General features: G+C 39.5%; 1 protein-coding gene across 3 annotated transcripts in view; it reads right to left on the bottom strand.

The window, feature by feature from the left end:
* The window catches only part of ATRNL1 (attractin like 1), a 415,015-nt gene extending 414,076 nt beyond the window's left edge, over nt 1-939 (bottom strand). For all 3 annotated transcript variants that reach the window (XM_057370287.1, XM_057370289.1, XM_057370290.1), the window contains exon 1: nt 57-939. In XM_057370287.1, the coding sequence (XP_057226270.1) occupies nt 57-340 (284 nt within the window). In that variant the 5' untranslated portion in view covers nt 341-939. The remainder of the gene's footprint in view (nt 1-56) is intronic.
* Between the last annotated feature and the right edge of the window lie 22,046 nt (nt 940-22,985).

The following is a 22,985-nucleotide window of genomic DNA, read 5'->3' as shown; positions in this document are numbered from 1 at the left end:
AGTGACAGGAAAAGGATGTAGGGATGAGAAGAAAATCGCAGTAAGCAGAGACTTACTTGAACCTGCCCTGGCAGTGTTGGCACTGGTCTCCCACCCAGCCCTGGTCGCAGACACAGGTGGAGTTGACACAATGACCCGAGAAGCAGGAGATTTTGTCGCAGGACTTGGACTGGGACACCTGGGCATAGAGGGCCAGGTAGAGGAAGCCGTAGAAGAGCAGCCAGCTGTTCACATCCAGGAGCGAGGCGAAGCAGCAGCAGCAGGCGGAGGGGAAAGGTCTCCARGCGCCCGGGGCCGCGGGGGCAGCTCCCGCTCTCCGGCCGGCGCTGCCCAGGTCCATCTTGGCCGCGGGGGCCGCGGGCCGAGGCGCGGCCGGCGCCGGGCGGCGATGGCAGCTACCCCTAAGGGGAGATAATCCAACCGGGGAGATTCAAACCCCTCGCTTCCTCCTCGCCTTCCTCTCCTCCCTCCCGACCCCAGCGCTGCCTCCTCCGGCCCCTTCAGCCCTCCGCGCCCCGTCACTCCCGACGGGAAGCCCGGCAGCGGCAGCCCTCAGCCATCCTCCCCTTCTCCTCGTCGTCCTCCTCAGGGCTCATCGCTCCCGTCTTCTTCCATGGAGGAGGAGGAGAGCTGCCTCTTGACCTTGTGTTTTTCTCCTGGCCAGATATGCCCCCACGGCCGCGCACACGCCGCCCTGGACCATGTATCCCGCGGCTCCCCCTTCTCCTTTGTATCCCGGTGCCGGCGGCACACACGCAGCGGCAGCGGCGGCGGCGAGGAGGAGCGCGGGAGGCGGGGGCCGCCGTCCTCTCGCCAGGCTGCCAGCTGGGAAGTGAGGGCGGCCGGGCCGCGGAGCCGCTACGGCATCGCGCTCTGGCGGGGCGGGGAAAGGCTGGAGAGCTCTTATCCCCGCTCCGTTATTAGCCCTGCGGGGAAGGGAGGCGGGAGGCAGCGGGAGGCAGCGGGAGGAGGGTTAGCAGCCCCTCCGCGTCCCAGCTGACAGCTTCCAAGCAGCCATTTTTAAAGGCTAATTGTCACCGCCGCTCGGAGCCGCCTCCCGCCCCTCGGCCCGCTCCGATCCGGCCCTCGCTGGGAGGGGGGTCCGGCGGGGTGGCCGCCCCTTCCCTTCCCTTCCCTTGCGCTTCCAAAGCAGGAGTCGGGGAGAGCTGGAGCTTCGGCGGGAATTCAGCCCGAAGCGGCACCGGGAATTCAGCCCAAAGCGGCACCGGGAATGCAGCCCAAAGCGGCACCGGCAGTGCATCCCCCGCCGCACGGACCCCCAGACGAACCCGCCCCGTCCCGCAGCCCCCGAAGAGCGGCTCGGATGTGCCCCTCTCTGCTGCCTTGGTTCCTGTGCTTGCCTCAGCTCCTGCAAAGTTCAGAGGCGTTTGCCTTGAACTCCTCGCGGCTCGGAGCAGAGGAGATGTTGCAGCTTGTTTTGGGAGCCTCACCTTCTTCCTAAGGTTTGCTCCATCTTCTCGTTTTACGGTGCAAATCAAGACGTTGCCTCCTGCTTCCAGCCACAAAAAGTTGCTGGCTTTGTAAACGGAGCAGTACAAAAGCAATCCTTGTGTTAAAGTTGCCTAAAGTGTCCTTTTTTTTTTTTTCAAAGTGTTCCTTCCACAGCCGTTCTCAACTGTAACCCTCAGAAACTTTTTCCTAGTACTGAAATGATGTCATGATGTCTCTGTTCCAAGCAGATGAAAAAAAAAAAAAGCTATTTCATTTCATCTCATGGTACCCTCTCCAAATACRCAGGTCCAAAATGACTGCATTAGTCTGGAATCAGATCCAAAGGGACCCCTCCCCAGGTTCTTAAGCTTTTACCTTTGAAGCATGAGGGCATGTGTTTGGGTTTTGGTTTAACCTGTTCTCCCAGGCACATCACTAAACYTTCACCTAACTTTCCAAAGTCCATCAGTACTGTAAAGGACACAGTAACATCCAGCAGCATCCATTTGTGCTTTGGGTGCAAAAAGAGTCCAGTCAAGATCAGGATGTCAAAGTCAAACACTAAGTACAAACTCCACAGAATAAGAATCTGTGCCTTAAGGAGCTTACAGTCTTGGTGGAGGGAACACCTGAAAGGATGTGCGAAAAACAGAGGTAAAAAGTGATTTTTCCAGTTTAATTCCAGAGGGTTTAAGGCGATACACAAATTGCTGTCAGTCCAGGAGTATATTGTACATTGTCTTCCTGACAGAGCTGAGATAGATCATTTCATTGTCCTGCATCAGACATGTTTCCTAGCTATTAGGCACCTCTTTGTGTGTGTTTGGCAATGAATTGGTGAGTTCTTGCAAAGAGGGGAAAGGGAAATTGTGTTACTGCTTTATATTTTATGATAAAAAGCCGAGGCTGAAGCCTTTGTCGAACAGTCTGCTAATTGTACAATATCACATGTGATTAAGGCTGCTGAACAACTGTCCTCTGTTAAATACTGTTATGGGACCAGAAATGCAGTTAAAAGGAGATCACAGTCCAAGACACAAAGTCAGTTCAACAACACCCTTTAATACAGAAACACTTTAAAAAATACTTTTGCTTACCATGACAGGAAGATACATTCCTTCTCCGCTTTCTCAATTCCCTTAAACCAACCAAAAAAAGTTCTAAAACCATCTGAGCCATCTTTTTCCTCATACTGAAGGTAGATTTTGTTTCAGATCTACAGAAATCAGCCAAGTTTTTGAAAATATTTGAAATTAACATTCGAAATTTTTGAAATTACCATTCACAGCAAAGCTAAGATGTCAACAATCTTTTACCAGGGAGAAGATCTATTCAAAAGCAAAAAAACCAAAACAAAAAAAAAACCCAAGAAAATAAATACAAATTAATGTTGGGCAAATTTAAACAGATTTATAGATAATTCTGTGGGGCTGGAGGAAAAAAGCCCAGCACAAATACCAACAGAAAAGGACCAGGGTGGTTGTAAGAGGTGCAGAGAAYAGCATGATAGTAGTTTTACTGCATAAACAACCATAAACAAAAATCTAAATACAACTAGAAAGGTTTCTAGATTTAGAACATCAAGCACCACTGTCTCCTGGCTAAGAACTAACACACTATGAAAATGAAGGAAAGCAAACCTTTTGGCTGCCATATGCCACAGCAAYGAAGTAGAAATGTCATAACTCTAGGAAAGGAATGATGTACAAATGCCAATATTGGTTCTCTTCTGTGCTGATTTGATGGGATTTTTTTGGTGTCAGATGAAGTTAACAAATCTGGCTGAGAGAAGTCAGATCTGTCAATCCTTTCATCTTTACATGCATATCTGTAARTTCCACTTTTCTTGCAAGTGTAACATTTTACACCTTTCATCCTTTCAGTTCTTGACACAGAAATCATTTACACTTTTAAAGAACTAATGTACTGAACCATCTTGGGTAGATTTAGAACTTTAAAGCATTTGAATAACTTATCAAAAAGTTTTAAGTTACTGAATAAAAACAGATAATGAGATTRCAAACTAAAGTAGGGATGTAGAAGGTTATGTGAACAAAGCCTTCCAAGAATATATGCATTGTCATAGGAAAGCAAAATAACTAGAATTAGTATAAAGTGGGAATTCTTCTATGCTTTTGCTATCAAAGATTAAGCCCCTGTGTATAAGGAGAAAAATGCTGATACATTAACAATCATTCARTAAAACAGCTTAAAGTATATTAAAGCTCTCTGTGGTTGCTGTTGTGAGACAGTGGAGTAGGTAAAGCAAACCAGGCCTCAAACACAGAGTTCTGGRGCTGCTCAGAATCTCTGCAAGACTCTGAGGACAAGAATATGGCAGAAGCCACCCTGTCCTCCCTATCCCCCAAGTACACACAGAGGCATCCCTCCCTGCTCTGCTGGCCCTCTCCTACAGCTGAGATCAGTGAAACCTTGCTGCAGACATCCTCCTCACTTAAGGATGCTCTGTACTATTTRCAGTATCCAGTGCAGTTTTTTACAGTGATGCTGAGAACAACATAAATGGCTAAAGAGCAGAGGGAGGAAAAAAAAGAACACCATTGGGCTTGACCTCTTTGCAAGGATATTAAGAGAAAAAAATGCTTTCTGTGCCCTTTCCTTTCTCCTTGGGACAGATATTATTGGGCTCATTAAGTAGAAGAGGCCAAGCTTTGCCCTGCTTCTGGACAGGGATATATAGATCTGCCTTGGCCTCATGACATATTGGTAAAACTGGCGTGTAGACAGCTGTGGAGGAGGTAATGGCTGCAGGGTGATTTGATAGCTTCAAGGGCTGCTCTAGCTTAACACATCAGAGCAGCACACACATTTCCCAGTGTGCAGTGTACAGGCTTCATCCTGAGCCTTACAGGGCAACCTGAGTGCAAGCCTCACCTTTGCTTTCCAAACATGCACCCAACACTTTGTATAGACAGCAAAAGCCTTTTTTTTCCATAAATCCCATGCTAATTTTTCATTGAGGAACACTGAGCCACTCAAAAAAAAAAAAAAAAAAAAAAAACAACCTTTCTGATAAAATGGAAGCCATCAGTCTCTTGTGAGGTAAAACAAACTTGTCCCTACTTATCGGATTCTAGTGCTAACAGAATAATTCATGTTACAATTTTCTCTTCATATTTTCTTACCTGGTAAGTCAACTCTTGGGAGGTATTAATTTTATAAGATTAAGAGTATAAGCCTTCCCTTGCCTACTCATTTTTTCAAAATTTAGAAAGAAATATAAGCCTTCCCTTGCCTACTTATTTTTTCTAAACTTAGAAAGAAAGTTCACAGAAAATTCACTGGCACACTTCTAAAGTGAAAGCTTGATAGAAAAATCTTACCTTTCTTAACACCCATGAGAGTATTTTGTTACAGTAGTCACATTTGTTCCCATCATCTCCAAGAGGTAAACTGCCATACAATAAAGACTGTAAATGCTGTAGGAACCAAACTCAGAAACATCTACAAAACAACACAGATGGAAATTATTGTTTATTTTATTTTTTCCAAATTTTTCCATTTTTTATCCAGTGAAAAAATCTTTAGAGTCAGTTCTCTACTTTTYATGCATATGCATGAGCTGAGGTGTAAAATCTATCCTACAAAGAAAGAGCCAGACTTTTATTGGAATGTTTGCTCCTTTGCTGAATTTTTTCATAGAGAAAAAAAAAAACGATGTTTTTGCAGTCTCAAATTGTAGACTGTGGATGAAGAATAAGAGGGTAAGTTACAATTTGGCTTCAGGTCCATTTAAAGGTGAAAAAAGAAAAACAGAAGCCAGACAATACCAAGTTCTATCAGCGCTGATGATGATATTGTTGCTATTTGAAACACCTGTCTGCTTTCAGATAAAAATCTACCAAGCCAGGCAATAAAATCACTTTATGTTTTTCTATTTTTCTGTACACAAACTAAAAATTGAACAACACTGATAGCATTTCYATCTACGACAGAACAAATCTGCCAACATTGACTCTCAGCATGAACATTTTACTTTTTAAGATACAAAGTTTTTAGGAGTCTTTCTACTGAATAGAGGTGTAATTGTATGCCATGCTGAACCTTGATGCATCCTGCACTGACATTTCCCACTGCAAATGTCGCTTCTGCTGAGGATTTTTCTGCATTCATTCTGCTGCCTTTCATTTTCCCTGCTATTCCTACTGGAGTTTTTCACAATCTTGGTTAATCTTGACTAAGCTAGGGCATTTTTTCCTTGTCAGCAAAGCTCCATCTCACAATTCAACCTTTCTTACACATCATTAGTAGGTGTACTGGATTTATCCAATACCCTTTAATGATCCCAAAGGGACACCGCTATTAGACTTTTTCCAGCTGAGAAAGCATTTGCTTTGAGTTATTTTCTCTCATTCTTTTCTAAATTAGGACATGATCTTTGGGATTCATACCACTGTTGCCTTTATTTCTGTATTTGTTCTTTTTATTCATGGATTCAACAAAATACTAAAAAAATTATTAGAAGATAATGAAATTCCATTGACCTTACTGGAATTTACCCCCTCCTTCAGCATTCAGTGGAGGTTTCCACATTTTAGTTTGCTAAATGACAGCTAAAAAAAAAATTTAAAACCTTACTAAAATACTTTGAAAGTAAAAAAATGCATCATATGCTCCAATTTTCTCTTATCTGTTATTTTTTCTCTGCAAGGCTTAGGAAGAATGCATTTATTGTTGGTGGCTTACTGGTCCTTACTCATCACATTATACTTTACCCAGGAGCTTTGTAAGTCCTACACCAATTTCTTCCAAGGCCACTTAAGCGTGACTTCTCTGTCCATGTTGTCAGGCTGACAAATTTCATCTCTTTTGAAAAAAAATCCCCAAAAGTACAATGTTGGGTAACTGTTAAGTGCACAGTATAATCAATATTTTGATTAATACAATTTTCATCTTAATATCACTGTTCAGCTCCTTTGGGGTGATGCTGCCTAGCCTTAGTGATTCTACTTCAAAATAATCTCATGTAGATTTCTTACTCTTCTTYTTAAAAACCCTCAGCTTTTTAATAATGGCTACATTGGTAACCTCTTTAATACTTAATTTTACATTATATTTTTTAATGCTACAATGAAATTGTTTGTTTGTCCTGAAATTCATTTTATTTTCTAGCCGCTACTTTTGGAGCCAACCTAATTTTCCTGGGTTTTTCCTTTTGTGTATTTTTTTTTAATTGCTTCTTCCTTTTTTTCAATTAATACTTGAGTAGTTGTACTGTAAGACTTTGGAAAGTGATACTTGCAAAAAAAGGAGAAGCAAGTACATCAAATAGTCTGCAACAAGGATAGTGAAACAATAATTGTACTAGGCATAATGGAATAATGGAACAAAATTATGCTCTTTTTTTGCCATTTGATTTGCATAAAATTGGCAAAAATGAGAGGCTACGCATGCATTGATCCCTGTCTTGTCTTCTAGATGTCATAAAAGAATTGAGTAGATTAAATTTTCCCTCAGTATTAATGTTGAAACAGACATTATATGCCAAGAATCTAACTGGCATATTGTATTCATTCAATGCAACTATTTTCAGTAATTTGAAGAAATAACTCTCTTGTATAAATATAACACTTTGTCAAGCACACAAGCAGTTATTTAATTAGCTGAAGACATTAATTTCCATAGCTTCAGATAATGGTAGAAATAATAATTATTTAGAATTACACCATTTCCCCGAAGTAACAAGTTTTATTGGCACAGATGAGAAAAAAATACATGTGGCATGTCCTGTTTGTGTAGCTGGGCACTGGAGCTGCTGCAGGGAGGAGGCTGTGAGTGGAAATGCTGACTTTATCCATGCCCTCAGACAGGGATGAGGCTCAGGATGTGCCAGGTCTGGCTGCACAGGTGGACACTCAGCACAGTTCTCATAATTGCTGAGGAAAACCTTCTCACCAGCCTGGAAAGCTGCTCCTCATGAGCAAGGCTTTGAAGCAGTTTTAAAAGGTGCCAGGGAAAAAGGGTCAGCAGGCTTTGGTYTCTTCTCTTTTCAGGTTGTAGGTTTAGAATCTGTGTGGTCAGAGCCAAGGAGGGCAGGAGAGAGAGGACATAATTGAAAAGGTTCTAAGAAAGGGAGAATGCAAAGTGAGCAGTGCAGACCCACAAGCAGAAACACAGAATCAATTTGGTTGGAAAAACGTCTGAGATCATCGAGTCCAACCTATGCCCCAACAGCACCATGAGTACACTGAGTGCCATGTCCAGTCTTTCCTTGAAAACATCCAGGGGTGGTGACTCCACCACCGCTCTGAGCCCATTCCAATGTCTAATCATCCTTTCTGTGAAGAAATTCTTCCTCATATCCAACTAAACCTCCACTGGTGCAGCTGAAGACTTTGTTCTCTTGTCCTGGTTGCCCAGGAGAAAAGTCTGAACCCCACCTGGCTACAGCCTCCTGCCAGAGAATGATAAAGTCATCCCTGAGCCTGCTTTTCTCCAGGATAAACATCCCCTCAGCTGCTTCTCATGGAACATGCACTGCASACCCTGACAGAAATATTTGTTGAACACCAGCTGAAATATGGGAGAGACAAAGAGCACATAATGACAGGTTTAAACCAAAGGTTTTTCTGAACAGGAGGCTTTTTCAATATCTCAGCTACTGGAGGTATCCAAGGGGCAGAAACTGGGGAAAATCTAAAGGTCAGGACCTTGTGGGAATGGGAATACATTCTCCATTGGAATGAGAAGACAACTCTTTGAAAAAGCATTAAAGCAGGACATAGTTGTCTATTCAATTCTTCARATATGCTAGGAACTGCTTTTTATTTCATGAAGTGGAGGAAATKACACACAGAAAGTAGCTATTTTAGATTTGATTCCCATTCTTTAGGAGGAAGTGGTTGAGAATCTTAAAGTGGAAGTTAATTCAAGAGAAAAAGATAATAAAAATGATAAGTCTTCCATTCTTCCTTTAAATTGCAACTAACAAAATAAGGGTAATGGACTTCAAATAGCTCAGGGAAATGCAAGTGTCCRAGAAGTGATAAGGAAAAAAGGAATGTAAGAGATAAAGACAGGATATAAAATTATCCTAACATAGAGGAAAGATTAGAAGTACATAAAAAATTAACATGATTGCATCAACAATTGTTTAACAGTCCGAAAATCTAAAAGAAAATATAGAAAAAAATACACATACATAAGGGCAAGTATAAAGAAATAGCACAAGCGAGCCAGAATAGAATGAAAAAATGCTGAGGCACAGAATAAGTCACAAGTGGCATAATGATATTCATATTCTGTTCTAATGGGACAGATCTGTGCTGGAAATAATAGTAACTTCTACACTGCTTTGTACCAGAAGACTGCTGTTTTCCACAAGGATTATACCACATTACAATGCATTGTCAATCGTTTTTGACCCATTTTCCTCTCCAAATTCTCCATCTCATTCTGATGCTGCACCTCTTGWATTYCTCTAAAAGCAATTTCACAACTTGAAGCAAAGACAGATGGTGGAGTTTCATTTTCTCAGGTGCCTTTCCCAGTCACGTTGACTTTAGCTGTCCACTGTCATTACAGGATGAGACATGAATCTGGCCCACTGAAATTAATCCCATGTATCACAGTTTACACCTGTCACAGTCACACGTGGCCACATTAAATATTAAAATGATGTTCAAAACAAGACTATGAATTAYGATTTTCAGCTGTGTCTCATGCAGAATATCTGTGGCTTCATCATTGCTAAAAAAAAAGTTATTACTTGTGCATCAGTATCAAGAGAGCCACACACTGAAAAGTAACATTTTGAATGGGTTATATCTCTATCTACAAATAGTGTTGTTATGCCATGAAGACAAATAGCTTCAGGCTATAAAAAAAGCCCGAGAAAAGGAAGGTTTAATAAAATCTCGTGAAAAAAAAAAAATGATGCAAAACATTCTTACTTCACAATGCTGTTTTACACTGCAGTATAAATAACTGTATTTTGTGCTTCTGTATTTTCCTCCTTTCCCTCAGTTTTCTAGCCTAGGGGAAGATTGCTTTGTTGTTTATGAAAAAACAAAGTRAGAAAAATCATAATTTGGTCTGAGTTGCTCACCATCCTAATTCCACTGGCAGATATATTTTGTAATAAACTTTGTCTATATAAYTTACTGTCTGAAAAGCCACCATAATGTAAAGCAAATGATAAAGTTTTACCCTAATGTAAAAATGCCAGCATGCATGTGCACACATATGAACAGGAATGTGCATACAACAYACACACAGTATCACAAAATTTTAGATTTTGTAATCGTTCCAGGGTTTGGTTGTTTTTTTTTAGGTCACATATCCTCATCCACATACACACCTTGTTCTAGACTCTGCCTTTATGAAGTAGAAATATCCAGRTGTTAGTCCCTGTCAGCAGGGGAAGTATTTTCAGCAAGGCACCAATAAAGCCTCGAGTAGAAAGGCTGTTTGATGTCCAAGGTTGGATATGACCACCTGCCAAATATAAAATGAATACCCATTTTATAAATAACAGATAATATGGATGTTTCTTGTGAATATTTTGGGCAAAATTTAATGCTTATATCTCTCTGCAGAATGCCAGAAAATTATACCTGCAGAACATCACYGTATCATGTAAAGGGTAGATTGAGACCCTGAGCTTTCACAACTTTGTATGGTCTACAAGTAGAGAGAATAAACTCASGAATTTCAGCCTGAGCCTCGAGGGAAATGTATTTTATGTGCCTTCGGTGGCTGCTTGTCTCTTAACTCAAAGAAAACGCCAGCAGTACAGTCACCTTCCTCCAGCAAAGAATGCAGACACATCCCTGTGGAATGGTGGCAGCAACTCACACCTGAGGAATCCTAAATCCAGCAAAGCCCCATGCAACTGCTGAGCAGCTGGTGCTGTCTCCACCTCCAGAGGTAGCGGAAAAACAGAGCTGATGGAATCCATGTGGGAGATAAAAACATCTTCATGTTTAGTGACCTCAAAAAGAAGATGAACATTGAAAAGACTGACCTTATCAGAGCATGGAAATGTGACATTGTCTTTAGCAAGCGTTCACCCAAACATGAAAAGTGCTTGAGTTTCTTTGAGGTACCTCCAAGAGAAGACATTTCACACACAAAACTGATTTGTAAAGTCTAACAGTAAAAGCATTCATTTAGGATATTTCTACTTCACCTTTTTTTCTTTCTTCATCATCTATTTGGGATCAAGAATCAGAGCAGAGAATCCTCCTCCATGTTCATGCATTTGCACCAGAAGTTAGATCTGATTATGTGCTGGATAGCAAGGGGATAGCTCTGGAAAAAAAGTCAGAATTGTTTCTGAAAAACAATTATGAAAGGGAAAAAGTATGTAAACAGACAAGTACATTACTTGAACTCTGGGCAAAAACAGAGCCTACACTCTCCAAACCTCAAGAACGTACTTGTTTTGCATATTTGATACTTTTCTTTGCCTAATGACTGCTCTCTGGCCCCACTTCTAAAGCTTTTGACATTGTGTCTGTGCAAAAAAACACATACAGTGTTTTATACAAGGGCTGTTTCTCACGTGCCTGTGTCAGAGGACATCTGCATTAAGAAGCAAGACCAGAAAAGTCCCTAAATTAAAAGAGAAAGAGGGAGGGAAGGCAAAAGTCTGTCACACTCTCTATTATGGCAGCTGATTTTCGCATCTGCCGAGAAATATAAGTGCAATKCAGATGACTTGTCAAGGGAAATATGATTGAATTATCTCTGTAGCCCAGCTGAAAGGTGAAATGATGAGCAACCTGGAATTAAATTAAAAACCTAAACCCATTAAAGTATTCAGATTTCCCAGACTAAGATAAAAGTGAAAACCTTTGAAATTAAGCAGTCTTCCCACCCTTATCTCTGAAGCTGAAGACGCTGCTGCTTTGGATAACACAAAGGAAGCCAGACTGGATTATTGCTCATTTGAACATTGGTTCTTAAATGCACCATATTTTCCTCAAGAAATGAGCATTATTCATTTCAGCTTATACTGGATATCAAAGTAGCTGTAGAAAAGGACACAAAATAAATTACCAACCATCCTTTGATCCCAACACACTCCCACTGCTCCACTTCCCCACTCCAAAGAACAATGTGAAGGAACCCAAACTCTTCCTTATTCTCAGCACAGAGCTGCACATCCTGAATCTTTCAAAGCTCATTCCTTTTCTGAAGAATGTCTTTATTCTTAATAAATTTGAAACTATGCATGAGATTTYCTCAAATGACAGTTTTCTCACATGATTTCTCCCTTGCCTTCAAAGTGATGTCTCCTAAAATATAATTCCTAAGTGCCACCTTGTCTGGCWTGAAGAGACAAACAAATAGTTCTTTTTGAGGAATCAAAGTCTGTTCATCCATCCCATCACARGGAAGTACACTTCTGTATAGAAACATATTATGTACAATATGAACAAGAAAAGAAACATATTGTTTCTGTTTAAATTCATTTTCATTTGGGGCAGTTCACACTTTTGCAGTATGTGAAATAAATTCTTGCCTGTTTTCATAAAGGCATTCAGAAAATAATAATAATGAAACAACATCACGTAACTTTTATTCTCAAAAGCGCAGTTAAAGGCTGAGTCACAACCTGACAAATTAATGCAAAAACTTATAAAACCCCTCTCTAATCTCGCAAAACCGTAGTTCAAATCAAGCCATGAGGGGTCAAAATCAAACTTACTGTATGTGTAACAAAGTGAGACCATTCCTCTGTGTRTTTATTTATTCAGGTTATGCACCCACATCTTTTTCCTTCCGTCTGTTTACAAAGACTTCAGACCAGGCACTTTTTCTTTGAAACTTGCATGGCACCAATGTAATGAAACCCCAATCCCAAGAAGGGACAATGGATGGAACATTAATAGAACTATTTACTTATAATACTACTGTTGTTGTTGTTGGGGAAAAGATATCACTTTTCAGCTGCATTTTGAATACAAGGATAATTGAAGGCAAAACTGTTTCACAGCTCCTGATTCCTTCCACCTCCACAATGGAACCAGCTCCATCCTTCAGGGACTGAGGAGCAATAGAAAACTTACCCTGATATGAGCTACATCAAAGGGCACAAAATTACCAGGAGGAAGCTAAAGGAAGAAATAATTATTATGATCATGCTTCTACAATCAAAATTTTCCAGTAATATTTTTGCAGCCTTTAGAAACTCCTCAGTGGAGAAAAGTCATTACTGTACTTTAGTATTATTCCTCAAGCAGTTGCCTATATGCCAGATAACAATGTGGATATCAGTGGAGATTCCCTTAATAAACATTTTTTTAAAAATTAAACATTAAATATAAAACATCTGAAATTGTATTACTTCTTCCATCATCAAAATATTGTGCTGGTGTAGTTAAATTTCCCTTTAGCCTTGGGTTTGGATTCTACAGAATTAAATATTCCATTTCAAACCACATATGGTAGTTCAGTGATTTACACCTCATCTAATTTTGCGAGTCGTCAGAAGCCCTTTTAATGAGTGCTTGGAGGGTTTCATTCCATTATAGTTCCTAAGAAGCTGATGCTGCATTTTCTTTCAAATTCAAAAATTTAGTTGGCCAACATCCAGCTCACAATCAAATAATAATGAATTTTTAAAACAACTCCTTCCCAGGTTGAATCTCAAGAATAAAGTAGAAAAAGATTGCAAGAACAAACATGTCATATTTATACAACTCTTTGCAGTAACTGTCCAAATGATCAAGTACATGGCTAGAATCTCTCAGAAGTACAACCAGTAAGATTTGGAATGTTTCTTCATCTAAAAATCTAAAAATAATAACAATTCGCATGTTTGGTGAATGTTAACCATAGACTAGTTGGAGAAGAGTGAACAGGTAATTTCCCAATTATTTTAAACCAAATTTGAATGAGCTCACTTTCCTCCCCCTTCCATCTGATGGTTTGTAAGAGTACTTTCCCTGTTATAAAGATGATTTTCATTAATTAAAACAGCATTCATTATCCCAGTATAATGCCAGATGGAATACACTTGATGTATATAATTGATGAGCAGTCTTTTTTAAAGTTGGGTGTCAGGACCTGCTGAGGTGACCAGGTGCTCTTTGTGATGATGTTTGTAAACACGTCCATCATCAACAGTTAAAAGCCAGTTATTTATTTATTGTTTTAATACCACAAAGTTCCAAGTATCATCTGATCTGTTAGCTAAATATTTCTACAATAAACATTAACAAAACAACAAAGATTATTCTGGCAAGAATTTAATCAAAACGCCCCTCTCCTGCATATAAACAAAATCTTGCAATCCCTTGCAAGTTGCTTTCCTGCTTATTCTAGGAGTAAAAGGACATTAATTTCCCCTTCTTTCTTTATGTAAGCCTGTAGGTTAGGTGACAGTTCAACTTTTACACAGAAGCAATTTTTATTTCCTGAAAGACAGCATTATGTCTTTGGATGCAGTGACYCTCCTTCAGATCCTTTTATTTCCATAGAAATATAAAGCTGGAAGGGAGGTCACCTAGCCCTGGCTTTCTCTTTTTTTAATCTAAAAGAGTTCCAGTTCACACAACCTTTCTTCAGAGATCATATTTTCAAGACCTCTGACTGGCCTCTAACATCTCTCACAAYTCTGATCCAAAACCCACTTTGACAATTTTTCCTTTGTTCTGAAGGGGAATTGATTCTAAGGAAATATTAAATTCATCATTTAACTTTCCTTTTCCCTTTATCTTTTTTATTTTTCTTTTGTTTTTTTAAAAATTTCTTTACTGGTAAATGCAACCATGGTAAAGATTCTTTTCCAGTTCTAACATGTCCTAAGTGTCATAACAACTTTTTGCCCAGTTGTTGAGCATGCTCCCTTTTTACATGTCTGCATAATTTACTAGCTCATAACGGACACATTTAGAGTTTAACATTCATAAACACACCAAGTATTTCTTTTGTGAATAGCCCCAAATAATGTTTCTCATTATTTCAAAGTGCACTCCTTTACTGCAGCCTGGAATTTCCTTGACAGAAAGCACTTTGCAAAGTGTTTTTACTGTGTTATTACATKCACTAAAGATTAATAAATTGAGCAATAAAATTTTAACCATTGGATAACTGAGATTAATATTTTTAATGACTGGCTGAAGAGATTAATGCATTGACTCAATACATTTCTACTATTTTCATGAAATGAATATAGTAATCARCCCTGGAATTTTCATTAACATCCTAAAACACAGGCAAAAATTAGGCCACCATGGAATACTGTGATCWTTTCTATGCAAATGCTTTTCAGCTCTTTCTGATGTTGCATTTTTTAGCATGTTGTCTTGGAATGTTCTTGAAAATACTCCTCTTGTGGAGATATTCAGGACATAGAGGCTCTATAGACTTCTTTTTTTTAGTGAACATAAAAATCTAGCATCCTGCAAAGTAAAGATTGGTYTTGTTCTCAGCTACGTGGCTAAGCACGTATGAAATCAATAAATGTTACTGAAGGTCCTAAAGGAAATAGAATGGTTAGAGCTGGAAGGCRCCTTAAAAATCAYGTAGTTCCAAYGCCCCTGCCATGGACAGGGACACCTTCCACTAGACCAGRKGGAAGCAAAAGACAAAGCTCAGTTAAGTAGCTGGGCRTAAGRAATGTTTGCAGACAAATGCCCTTCCACTGCTGGAAACAGCTCTTCCAGAGCAGCACATTTTTGAGACTCTGTAGGAGTTCACAGCGCTACCTGACTCTCTTTTCATTCTCTGCCTCACTGAGGGAATTTTGTCGCTAAGGCTCTCAAGCTGGAGTTGGATTTTTCACTTTTAGTTTTAATCAAAAGGCACTGGTGCACTTTGTAAATAGCAGAACAATTTTTTTGTGAGCATCACTGTAGGAAGTTCATCTTTTGCCCCTTCTTTAAAGCAATTTTTTAGCCTGAAAAAATAAACCCCACCCTATATTGACTGAAATGTTTTACCTCAAAAAATTAGTGGTGGTGATGAAAAGCAGGTAGAAAACCAATGGCAGTGGTAATGTTATTGAACATTACCAAAAATGCCAAATGGTTCATCAAGTGAAAACCACCACTATTTTAAAAGAAAAAAAGCTTATCAGCAGAACCCTGGTAATGAAATAACTCCTGGAAGTCTGAAGAGTTCAGCTGTTGGCATAGCAGGTTTTCAGCAAGTGAGGGCTGTCAATTTTTCTTAGATTGAAAGGTATGAACTTGTTATATGGTAAAAGAAAAATACCAAGGCAGGATTTTAACTGCAACCTACTGGCTTAAAAATGAACACTGGAWCTTCTGAGGGTTTCTTTTTTTCATTCCAAACTACTTTTCTGCTTCCAAGAATCCTGAAGCCAGAGACCTTCCATCCTCTGAAATCAAGGCTGCAGTGTCTAATATGGCAGTGTAAGTGCTGGAGATGGATTCCTGCTTTCTTTGGATTTRAAACCAAAGTTATGATGTTCTGACTTTTACGTAATGGTGTAAAATATCCACTTTCAGTGCAGTTTACAAGAAAGCTTTTTTAACAAATTAACTGTACATTTGGGCTTCTCCTGCCTACCTACCAGATAATAACTGCTTAGCACAAGGAGCTCTGCAATCAGCAGCTTTGAGCAAATTTGCCCACTTATCTCTTCAGGATTCTCTGAACCCATAGTCCCACATCTGCTGCATTAACAGATTCACAACCAGCAATGTGGAACAAAACCTGGCTCAATCACTTGGCTCAGAGCAGTTTTACCAGGAAAAAGAACAACATAAASCCAACAAACCACAACCCAGATCAATCCCCCTATGTAATTCAGAATATAGTTTCTATATCTTCAGCAACAGAATTGTTAGAACCACTCAGGTAATCGGTCCTGAAGAATTGCCTGTCATGCTAGACAGCCTTGTTTTGCAAATATCCCAYATTCTCACTCTGGCACTGGACAAACTCGTTCCAGATACAAAAACAGTCACACATTTTCCAAGTTGTTGGGAAATAACCCRAGTGAGATTATAAACAATGGAATCTGAGAAACTGGCTCGATGCCTTCRCAAAGGCTTTGATACGGGCTGTTGGCTCACTCCAGCATTTTGAAAACAGTTAAACATATTTCCTGGTAGCAATGTTTTTCCATTGTTGTGCTATCCCAGCATGGGAGTGASTCTTTCTAGGCATAAAATAGACTCTGACCAACCAGAAACTGGGTGTGAGCGTGACAGGAGTACAGAAGAGGGGAAGAGGGAGGATGTCAGAGTTTCAGCACCTCCGGAGGTACAGACCTGCCCAGAGAAGGTTTAATATCTTCTCCAGCACTGGATTTCTCTTGAACTGGTAGAGTAAGCARTCACTGTTTTGAGAAGCTGTAAAATCACCTGCTTAAATTACTACATGCCTTGGGAGTGAGAAATAAACTGTAAATTAAAGAGAGCATAAGGCTGGATCTTTGGAAAGGAACATGGATAGACACTATGGGTATCTCTAAGAAGGCTGCTTTGTGTCTGGGGGGAAATGAATTTTTCTGGATTCTAGCTCTCAAAAACACTATGACAATTCAGGGGATTAAGGCTGCAATTCAGAGGAATGGAAACTTCAGTGGAATCTGAACCTGGGCTATAAGCAGATATTSAAGTTGCTCTTTATCAAGCAAAGGGCTTAGCCGTTTGTTTGATTTACATCCAGTCAAAATTAAAGAAATTTCATCATAAGCTTAAATGCTTTTCTAAATTAGAACTTCATAACCTTTTTCTGGAAACTGATAAGGAATGTTTACACAGAATGGACATAGTGCAGCATTTTTCCATGTTTCAATATAGCCACAGTTCTACAGCTACCAAATGCAGTCTTTGTCTACTTTTAAAAATTAATGGACCCTGTGGGAGCTTTATTAATAGTCAGAACTTAATTGCTTTACAATGCCTTTCATTCCAATCAAGACCATTTCTAGCAAATTCCTGGGCTGTAGCAGTGACAAATCATTCATCCGAGCAGTGAGGTATTATCCAAAACCATGGTGTGGCACTGGAAAATGTTTTGCTCCAACAGAGTTTATGTTGTGGATTTTGTTACTGTGTTTGCTTCTGCCTCACATCACCTWTATGTATGAGAAAAACTGAAGTAAATCAATATTTTCCCTGGGTTGGATCTCTGAATTTAACTATGGCGTGACCTTTCTTGTCCTTGTCAAATCCGTTCTGTGCAGAAAGAAGGGAATTCACATGGTTCTTGCCCATCTGAAGGTARGATTTTTAACTAGCTGAATAAACAAAATACACCAGGCATTTTTTTCCTCTCAAGATAACCAATTCTTTTTAAAACTGTCTGTCCTGAGTTTTACACRGTGAAATACTCAAAAAATCTGAACTAACACTCACTGCAATAACTAAGAATCTTTTTCTTGACTCCAGTGGCCTTTGGATCATGATCTAAATGAAACAGTGGTTTTCTGTTTTAAGACRAATAAGAAAACAGAATTTAAAGGGACACATTGTTTCAAACAGACACATTCAATTCCTTAGTAACAATTTTAAAAGTCACAAGGGAAATGAGTTTTCACGGTCTCATCATTTCTTTGATGTAAAAGTGCACACTCCATCTTTTTGGCATTTTGTTCAACAGCAAAGCRCATGAAAAAAAAGAGCCCCACTGTGCATAAAGAGAATAAAATATGTTCAAGAAGAAACAGGAAAAGAAATTCAGGTTAATATGAAGGTCAACCTTTTTCTGTGTTTCAAATCTGCACTTTGCTGAGATCATAAAGAGAAGTAAAAAAWGCTTTAATCTTCATTTCTGTCATCCCTTAGCTGGAGAAGAATTAAAATCCAAACAGAGATGTTTTGACTGATGTTAGAGTAGCAAATTACTATCAGATTTTAAATTATCTGTCCCTGAAATACCAGACCTCTCCACAGTCTCAGGTATTTTGGTTTTGGGGTAGGTTTTTTACTTAAAAAAACCCAAACCAACCCGTCAAGAAAAAACCAAGCAGGAGAGGTTATGACTTGGAGCATGAGCTGGCAGGGCTGCTACAGAAATATTTCATCAGCTACTTTAAAATTTAACTGAAAATGGTTTTTTAATGCCAATATTTTATTAATCTACTCAGTTAGCTCTCCTTTGCAGAACTGCTAGACAATGACAATGCCTGCTATTTATAACCTATCAGAGCTGAAAGTCAATTCTCTCAATCATGTAATGTGAGTATGTTTTACCAGTAGTGGTGGAAAGAGTGAAAATTGTCTCTTCTACTCTCTTCTGCCTAACTGCATTCTGCTCCTCCTTAAAAGGGGAAACATTAATACAAAAAATGGTAGTGACCAACTGAAAAAAAAAAAACCAACCCACAAACCTGTCTTTCAAGTATTGTACTATCTGGGCTATGTTATATGAGATTAAATACAAGCAGGCAAGGATCTGTATTTGAGATAACATAGTGATGAGGGTAAAGATTTTCACACAGATAAGAATTCCCTTGTCTTTTAGAGGAAGTATAACTTGATAGTGGAAGTAGGGGGAAAAAAAACCCCAAGAATCGCTGTTACCTGTGATACTCTTCAATACTCTAAATGTTGATAATTATAATAAATCAGAGGAAGCTGTTTGGCAATTTCTTAGAAAGAAGACAATAGAAGTAGTTTATTGTGCTGATGTTATTGCATGTTTGCTTTAAGCAWTATTCCCTAGGAATAGCTTATTGAACAGGGAATCTGGGATTCCATCTCCTGCTGCTGCTGCTGTCCACAGCTGTTACTTTTCTTTTCCCTTTTCATAGARTCACCTTGGAAAGAGTTGGTAAATCAAAAATTAAGGGCTTCCAGTTTTGGTCCAGCATCTTTCTTTGCTGCACTACAGTCATCATGGGAGGACAAAATGGTCTGGTTTTCCACTTTTTAATAGGGGAATCCATAGTTAACAACATTTTTCAAATTGAACTACTACTGAAAGCACAGCTTAGGGCACCCCCAGAAAGAAAAAAAAGACAGAGAGTTCATAGAGCCTCTGTTTTCCATCTCATAGAAAGAGCTGTTTCAATTCCTACCCATGGAGTAAGAACCACTGTAAATGGATCTGGAAAAGTGAAGAATTGTGTCTGCTTCTTCCCCATAGCTGGCTCAAACATMACTGGCTCTACTGTGCCCCAAACAGACCCCAGCAGCTAATTAAAAGAAAAATTATAGTGAATATCACCATCTGATTGCCTAATAGTGCCATAAGTGAAGAGAAGTTAGAAAGCACAGACATTCTGTTTTATGAAAGCCATACTACCCCAGCAGTGGCTGCTGTATTCTTCACTGTTTGTTCAGGGAAAAAACCCAAGCAATGAGAGCAGTATGAAGATTTTTCTAACTCTGATCCAGATGTARAACACGTTTTATTTAGCCTGCCTGAGGCCAGCAGTTCTCTGTGTGAGCACAGAGCTCAGCACTGTGTTACGTTAGCCTGGAGTATCTTTGAAATATAATTCTGTTCCCTTTGATTTTTTTTTTATTGTGTTAATCTTCCCTGTTTAAAATGGTGGTATTTAACTGGGGGAATTCACCAGCTCAAGTGCTACATGGGAATGTGCTCTCTATTTGGCATCATCTAGGAAAGAGGCTGATTAAATGCACCACCAGCTTCATGATTTTTAGAAGAGAGGAGGGAATAAGCAAAGTCACAGGTTGAGATAAACAGCAGCATRAGATTGCAGCATGAGAAAGAAATTTATTTGGAATAGAAAACAAGGTATAAATATTTTTCTCTCCACCGTGAGCAAACTTTACATTTCAATCCTCTGGCCTAGTGCCTTTAGCTCTCATTTTAGGCTTCTTGTTCTACTGAATAATTTTGCATCAGAATTCTAAAATCTAATGTATTTCCAGTGCCAATGTAAAGATTTTATTTGCACTTTCATCCTTTACTAACAAGCATAGATACAAACATACCTCTTCTACTTTTTGTTCTTCAATAGCTCAAGTACAATTTATGCTTTTTTCTTTTTCAGTCCCTCAAGCATATTTAAATAATGTAGATGACTGGACTCTTTATGAAGAATTTTGAAACTATTTCTGAGCAGAATATTTACTCAGTGACTGGAKAAAATCTTCCCAGTATTTGTACACAAAATATTTGCATGTGAAAGTGGGACATTTAAACTACRCAGAGATCATATCCCTCCAGTTAAAAAATTCATGGGTGCTCTGCAAAAAAATATAAACTCATCCTTCTGTGTAGCTGTATTAAATGCATTTTGTGTGGGGCTGTAGGGGTATTAAAAATATGTCCTTTATAGCCATGGACACTGGAACTGATGTGAATAATGGGCTTACAAGTGGCTGCAGAATCTGCTGCCTCATCCAGGGAATTGCACCATTATTGATTTCCTGCCCATGAACCCTTCTCCCTTGCCCTTCCTCCCACCTCCACAGAGGCTGCTCTGGTGAAGGATATCCAATTGAGAGCACCTAATGATCAGGCTGAAACTGCACAGCAGCACTCATATGCAAATAYKTGCTTGTGGGTTYWGGGCTTTTTTTTGTTTTCTAAATAAAAATGCTCTTTAAGATGTCTGCTTTTCAACTTTCCTCTGCCTTTGCACATTGCAGGGAGGATGCAGATGCATTAGGGATCCTGACAGGTTGTTATTCTACTGCACAGGGCAYGTTCCACGGGCCATTTTGGCATTGATTCCTGGCCAACTTTTGAAGAAGGTCACTGCAAACTGCCCCTTTGCTGTTACATCACCACAAACTGTGCTGRTTTTGGCTTTGAGGCTCACTAGTGGAAGGCAACACCGTGCCAAGTGTCAGAGAAAGCGTATTTCTTTAGAGATGATGCTTACCAGCAACAGAGCGAGTGCCAGAATTCCTTCCCTAAAAAAATAAAGAAAACATCCTGAAAGTGCAATCCTGTACAATTAACAACTCACTGAAAAGAGCTCCCCAAACCTCCCAATTACAGCACATCCACATTGATTTTGCAAAGCAGATAATAGCTTTTCTCATACTCGTTAAGAAGAAAAATTGTCAAGAACACGTGTARCAGTTACTAACGTATAAACTGCAATTCCACGACACTTTCATAACGTTGATGAAAAATAGAGACACAACTGGCACAGGAGAAAGAAGGAAAACCATCATTTTAAAAGTGAAATTGGTACAAAGCCAAGGAACAATATTATTTTAATAAGAATGCTGAGGAATATCACCCCTCTAGAATTTYGTACAAATTATCTGTCAAACTATTTAGGATTAGATGTCTTGTCTTAGCTAGAAATATACATTCAGAGGAAAAAAAAAAAAACCTAACCAGCTGCCAATCCCCTGACTTATTGTCAATCAAATGGCACTATAAATGAGAAAGAGATTATTGTCAGGCCAGTCACAATGAGGAGTTCAAATCACAGTTCCCTGACTTATTGTCAGTCAAATTGTATTATAAACAAGAAAGATATGGCTGTCAAACCAGCCACAATAGGATGGCACTTAATGCATTGCAAAAGACAAAGGCAAAATTATACCCAGCMTATTTTAAGAGAAAGTTCACGTGAAGTGAAGGAATTACTGACTCATAAACAGCTTGATTTGGCTTTAAATKTGTCTCCCCCATGTGCCAGGGAGGAGGTGAAGGAAAAGGGGAGCCACCTTTCTCAGCACTCACCCTGGAGCAGCATCTTGTCCCCATCAAGKGCTGTGGGGAAGAGATTGTGCATCCCCTGCGACCACAAATAGCATCACTAATCTGTCTGCACCCTGGGAATCCCTGACAGGTGCTTCTCTGCCATCTGCATTTCTTCTCTCCCTTTTAAATTCTCCTCCTTTTGCCAGCACGCTGGCCAAATTCTGGCTCCTGTGTGTGTGCAGGCTGTCTGGAGAGGAACAGAGCCCCAACAGGAGGTCAGGGGAGAGGAACAGATGAGAATCTCGTGCTTGGGTAATTAGTTCTGATCCTTGCAAGGCWAAGCAGAAATTTGGCGAGCAGGGCATGTGCACCCAGATGGATGAAGTCTAATTTGGGGCTGAAAGAGAAAGAAAAAGCAAAAGCAGGATCACAACCAACATACCCATTCACAATTTAGTCCATTCACTCTTTCTGCTGTTGTCTTTTTTTCCTGTATTTATATAGAGATTTCTTCGGGTCATTCTTTCAGCCTCCCTCAATCTTTTTCCTAAGATGTTATTTGGCTTGACAGTAATGCTGCCTTTAAAACATTAGTGTAATTGAACAAAAATGTTACATCCTTTCCTTCATACTTAACCTTTAAAGGACACATTTATTCAAAAAYACTCAGCAAGGCCCTCCTTTTGACTTTCTGGCTGAATGCACCTGMAGGATTCCCCRAATTTATCAYRARCTTAATAATGCAGGAATGCAAAATATGATAATGCTTAGCCTTTTAAAAAAATTTAGCTGAAAATGCAATGTTCATTTGTGGTAAAGGCCAGGATACTCTTTAGAGTTTCTCTGTTCAGTGCCATAGTTCTCACTATATACTTTCTCCTATATRTTAGGTATACAAAAGAAGATGTAGTTAATGTGGTTTATACCCAGGAAAAAAAAAATGTTAAGGACCCAAGACTGGCCAGTGAAACAGGAGGAGTCTTTGGCTTGTTGGGCAAGGAGAT

The sequence above is a fragment of the Malurus melanocephalus genome, unplaced genomic scaffold (assembly GCF_030028575.1).
Source record: "Malurus melanocephalus ecotype Western Australia unplaced genomic scaffold, MMel_1.1 scaffold_122, whole genome shotgun sequence".
Classification (NCBI taxonomy): domain Eukaryota; kingdom Metazoa; phylum Chordata; class Aves; order Passeriformes; family Maluridae; genus Malurus; species Malurus melanocephalus.
Note: the sequence above shows the minus strand (reverse complement) of the source record. Positions and strands in the feature narration are given on the sequence as shown.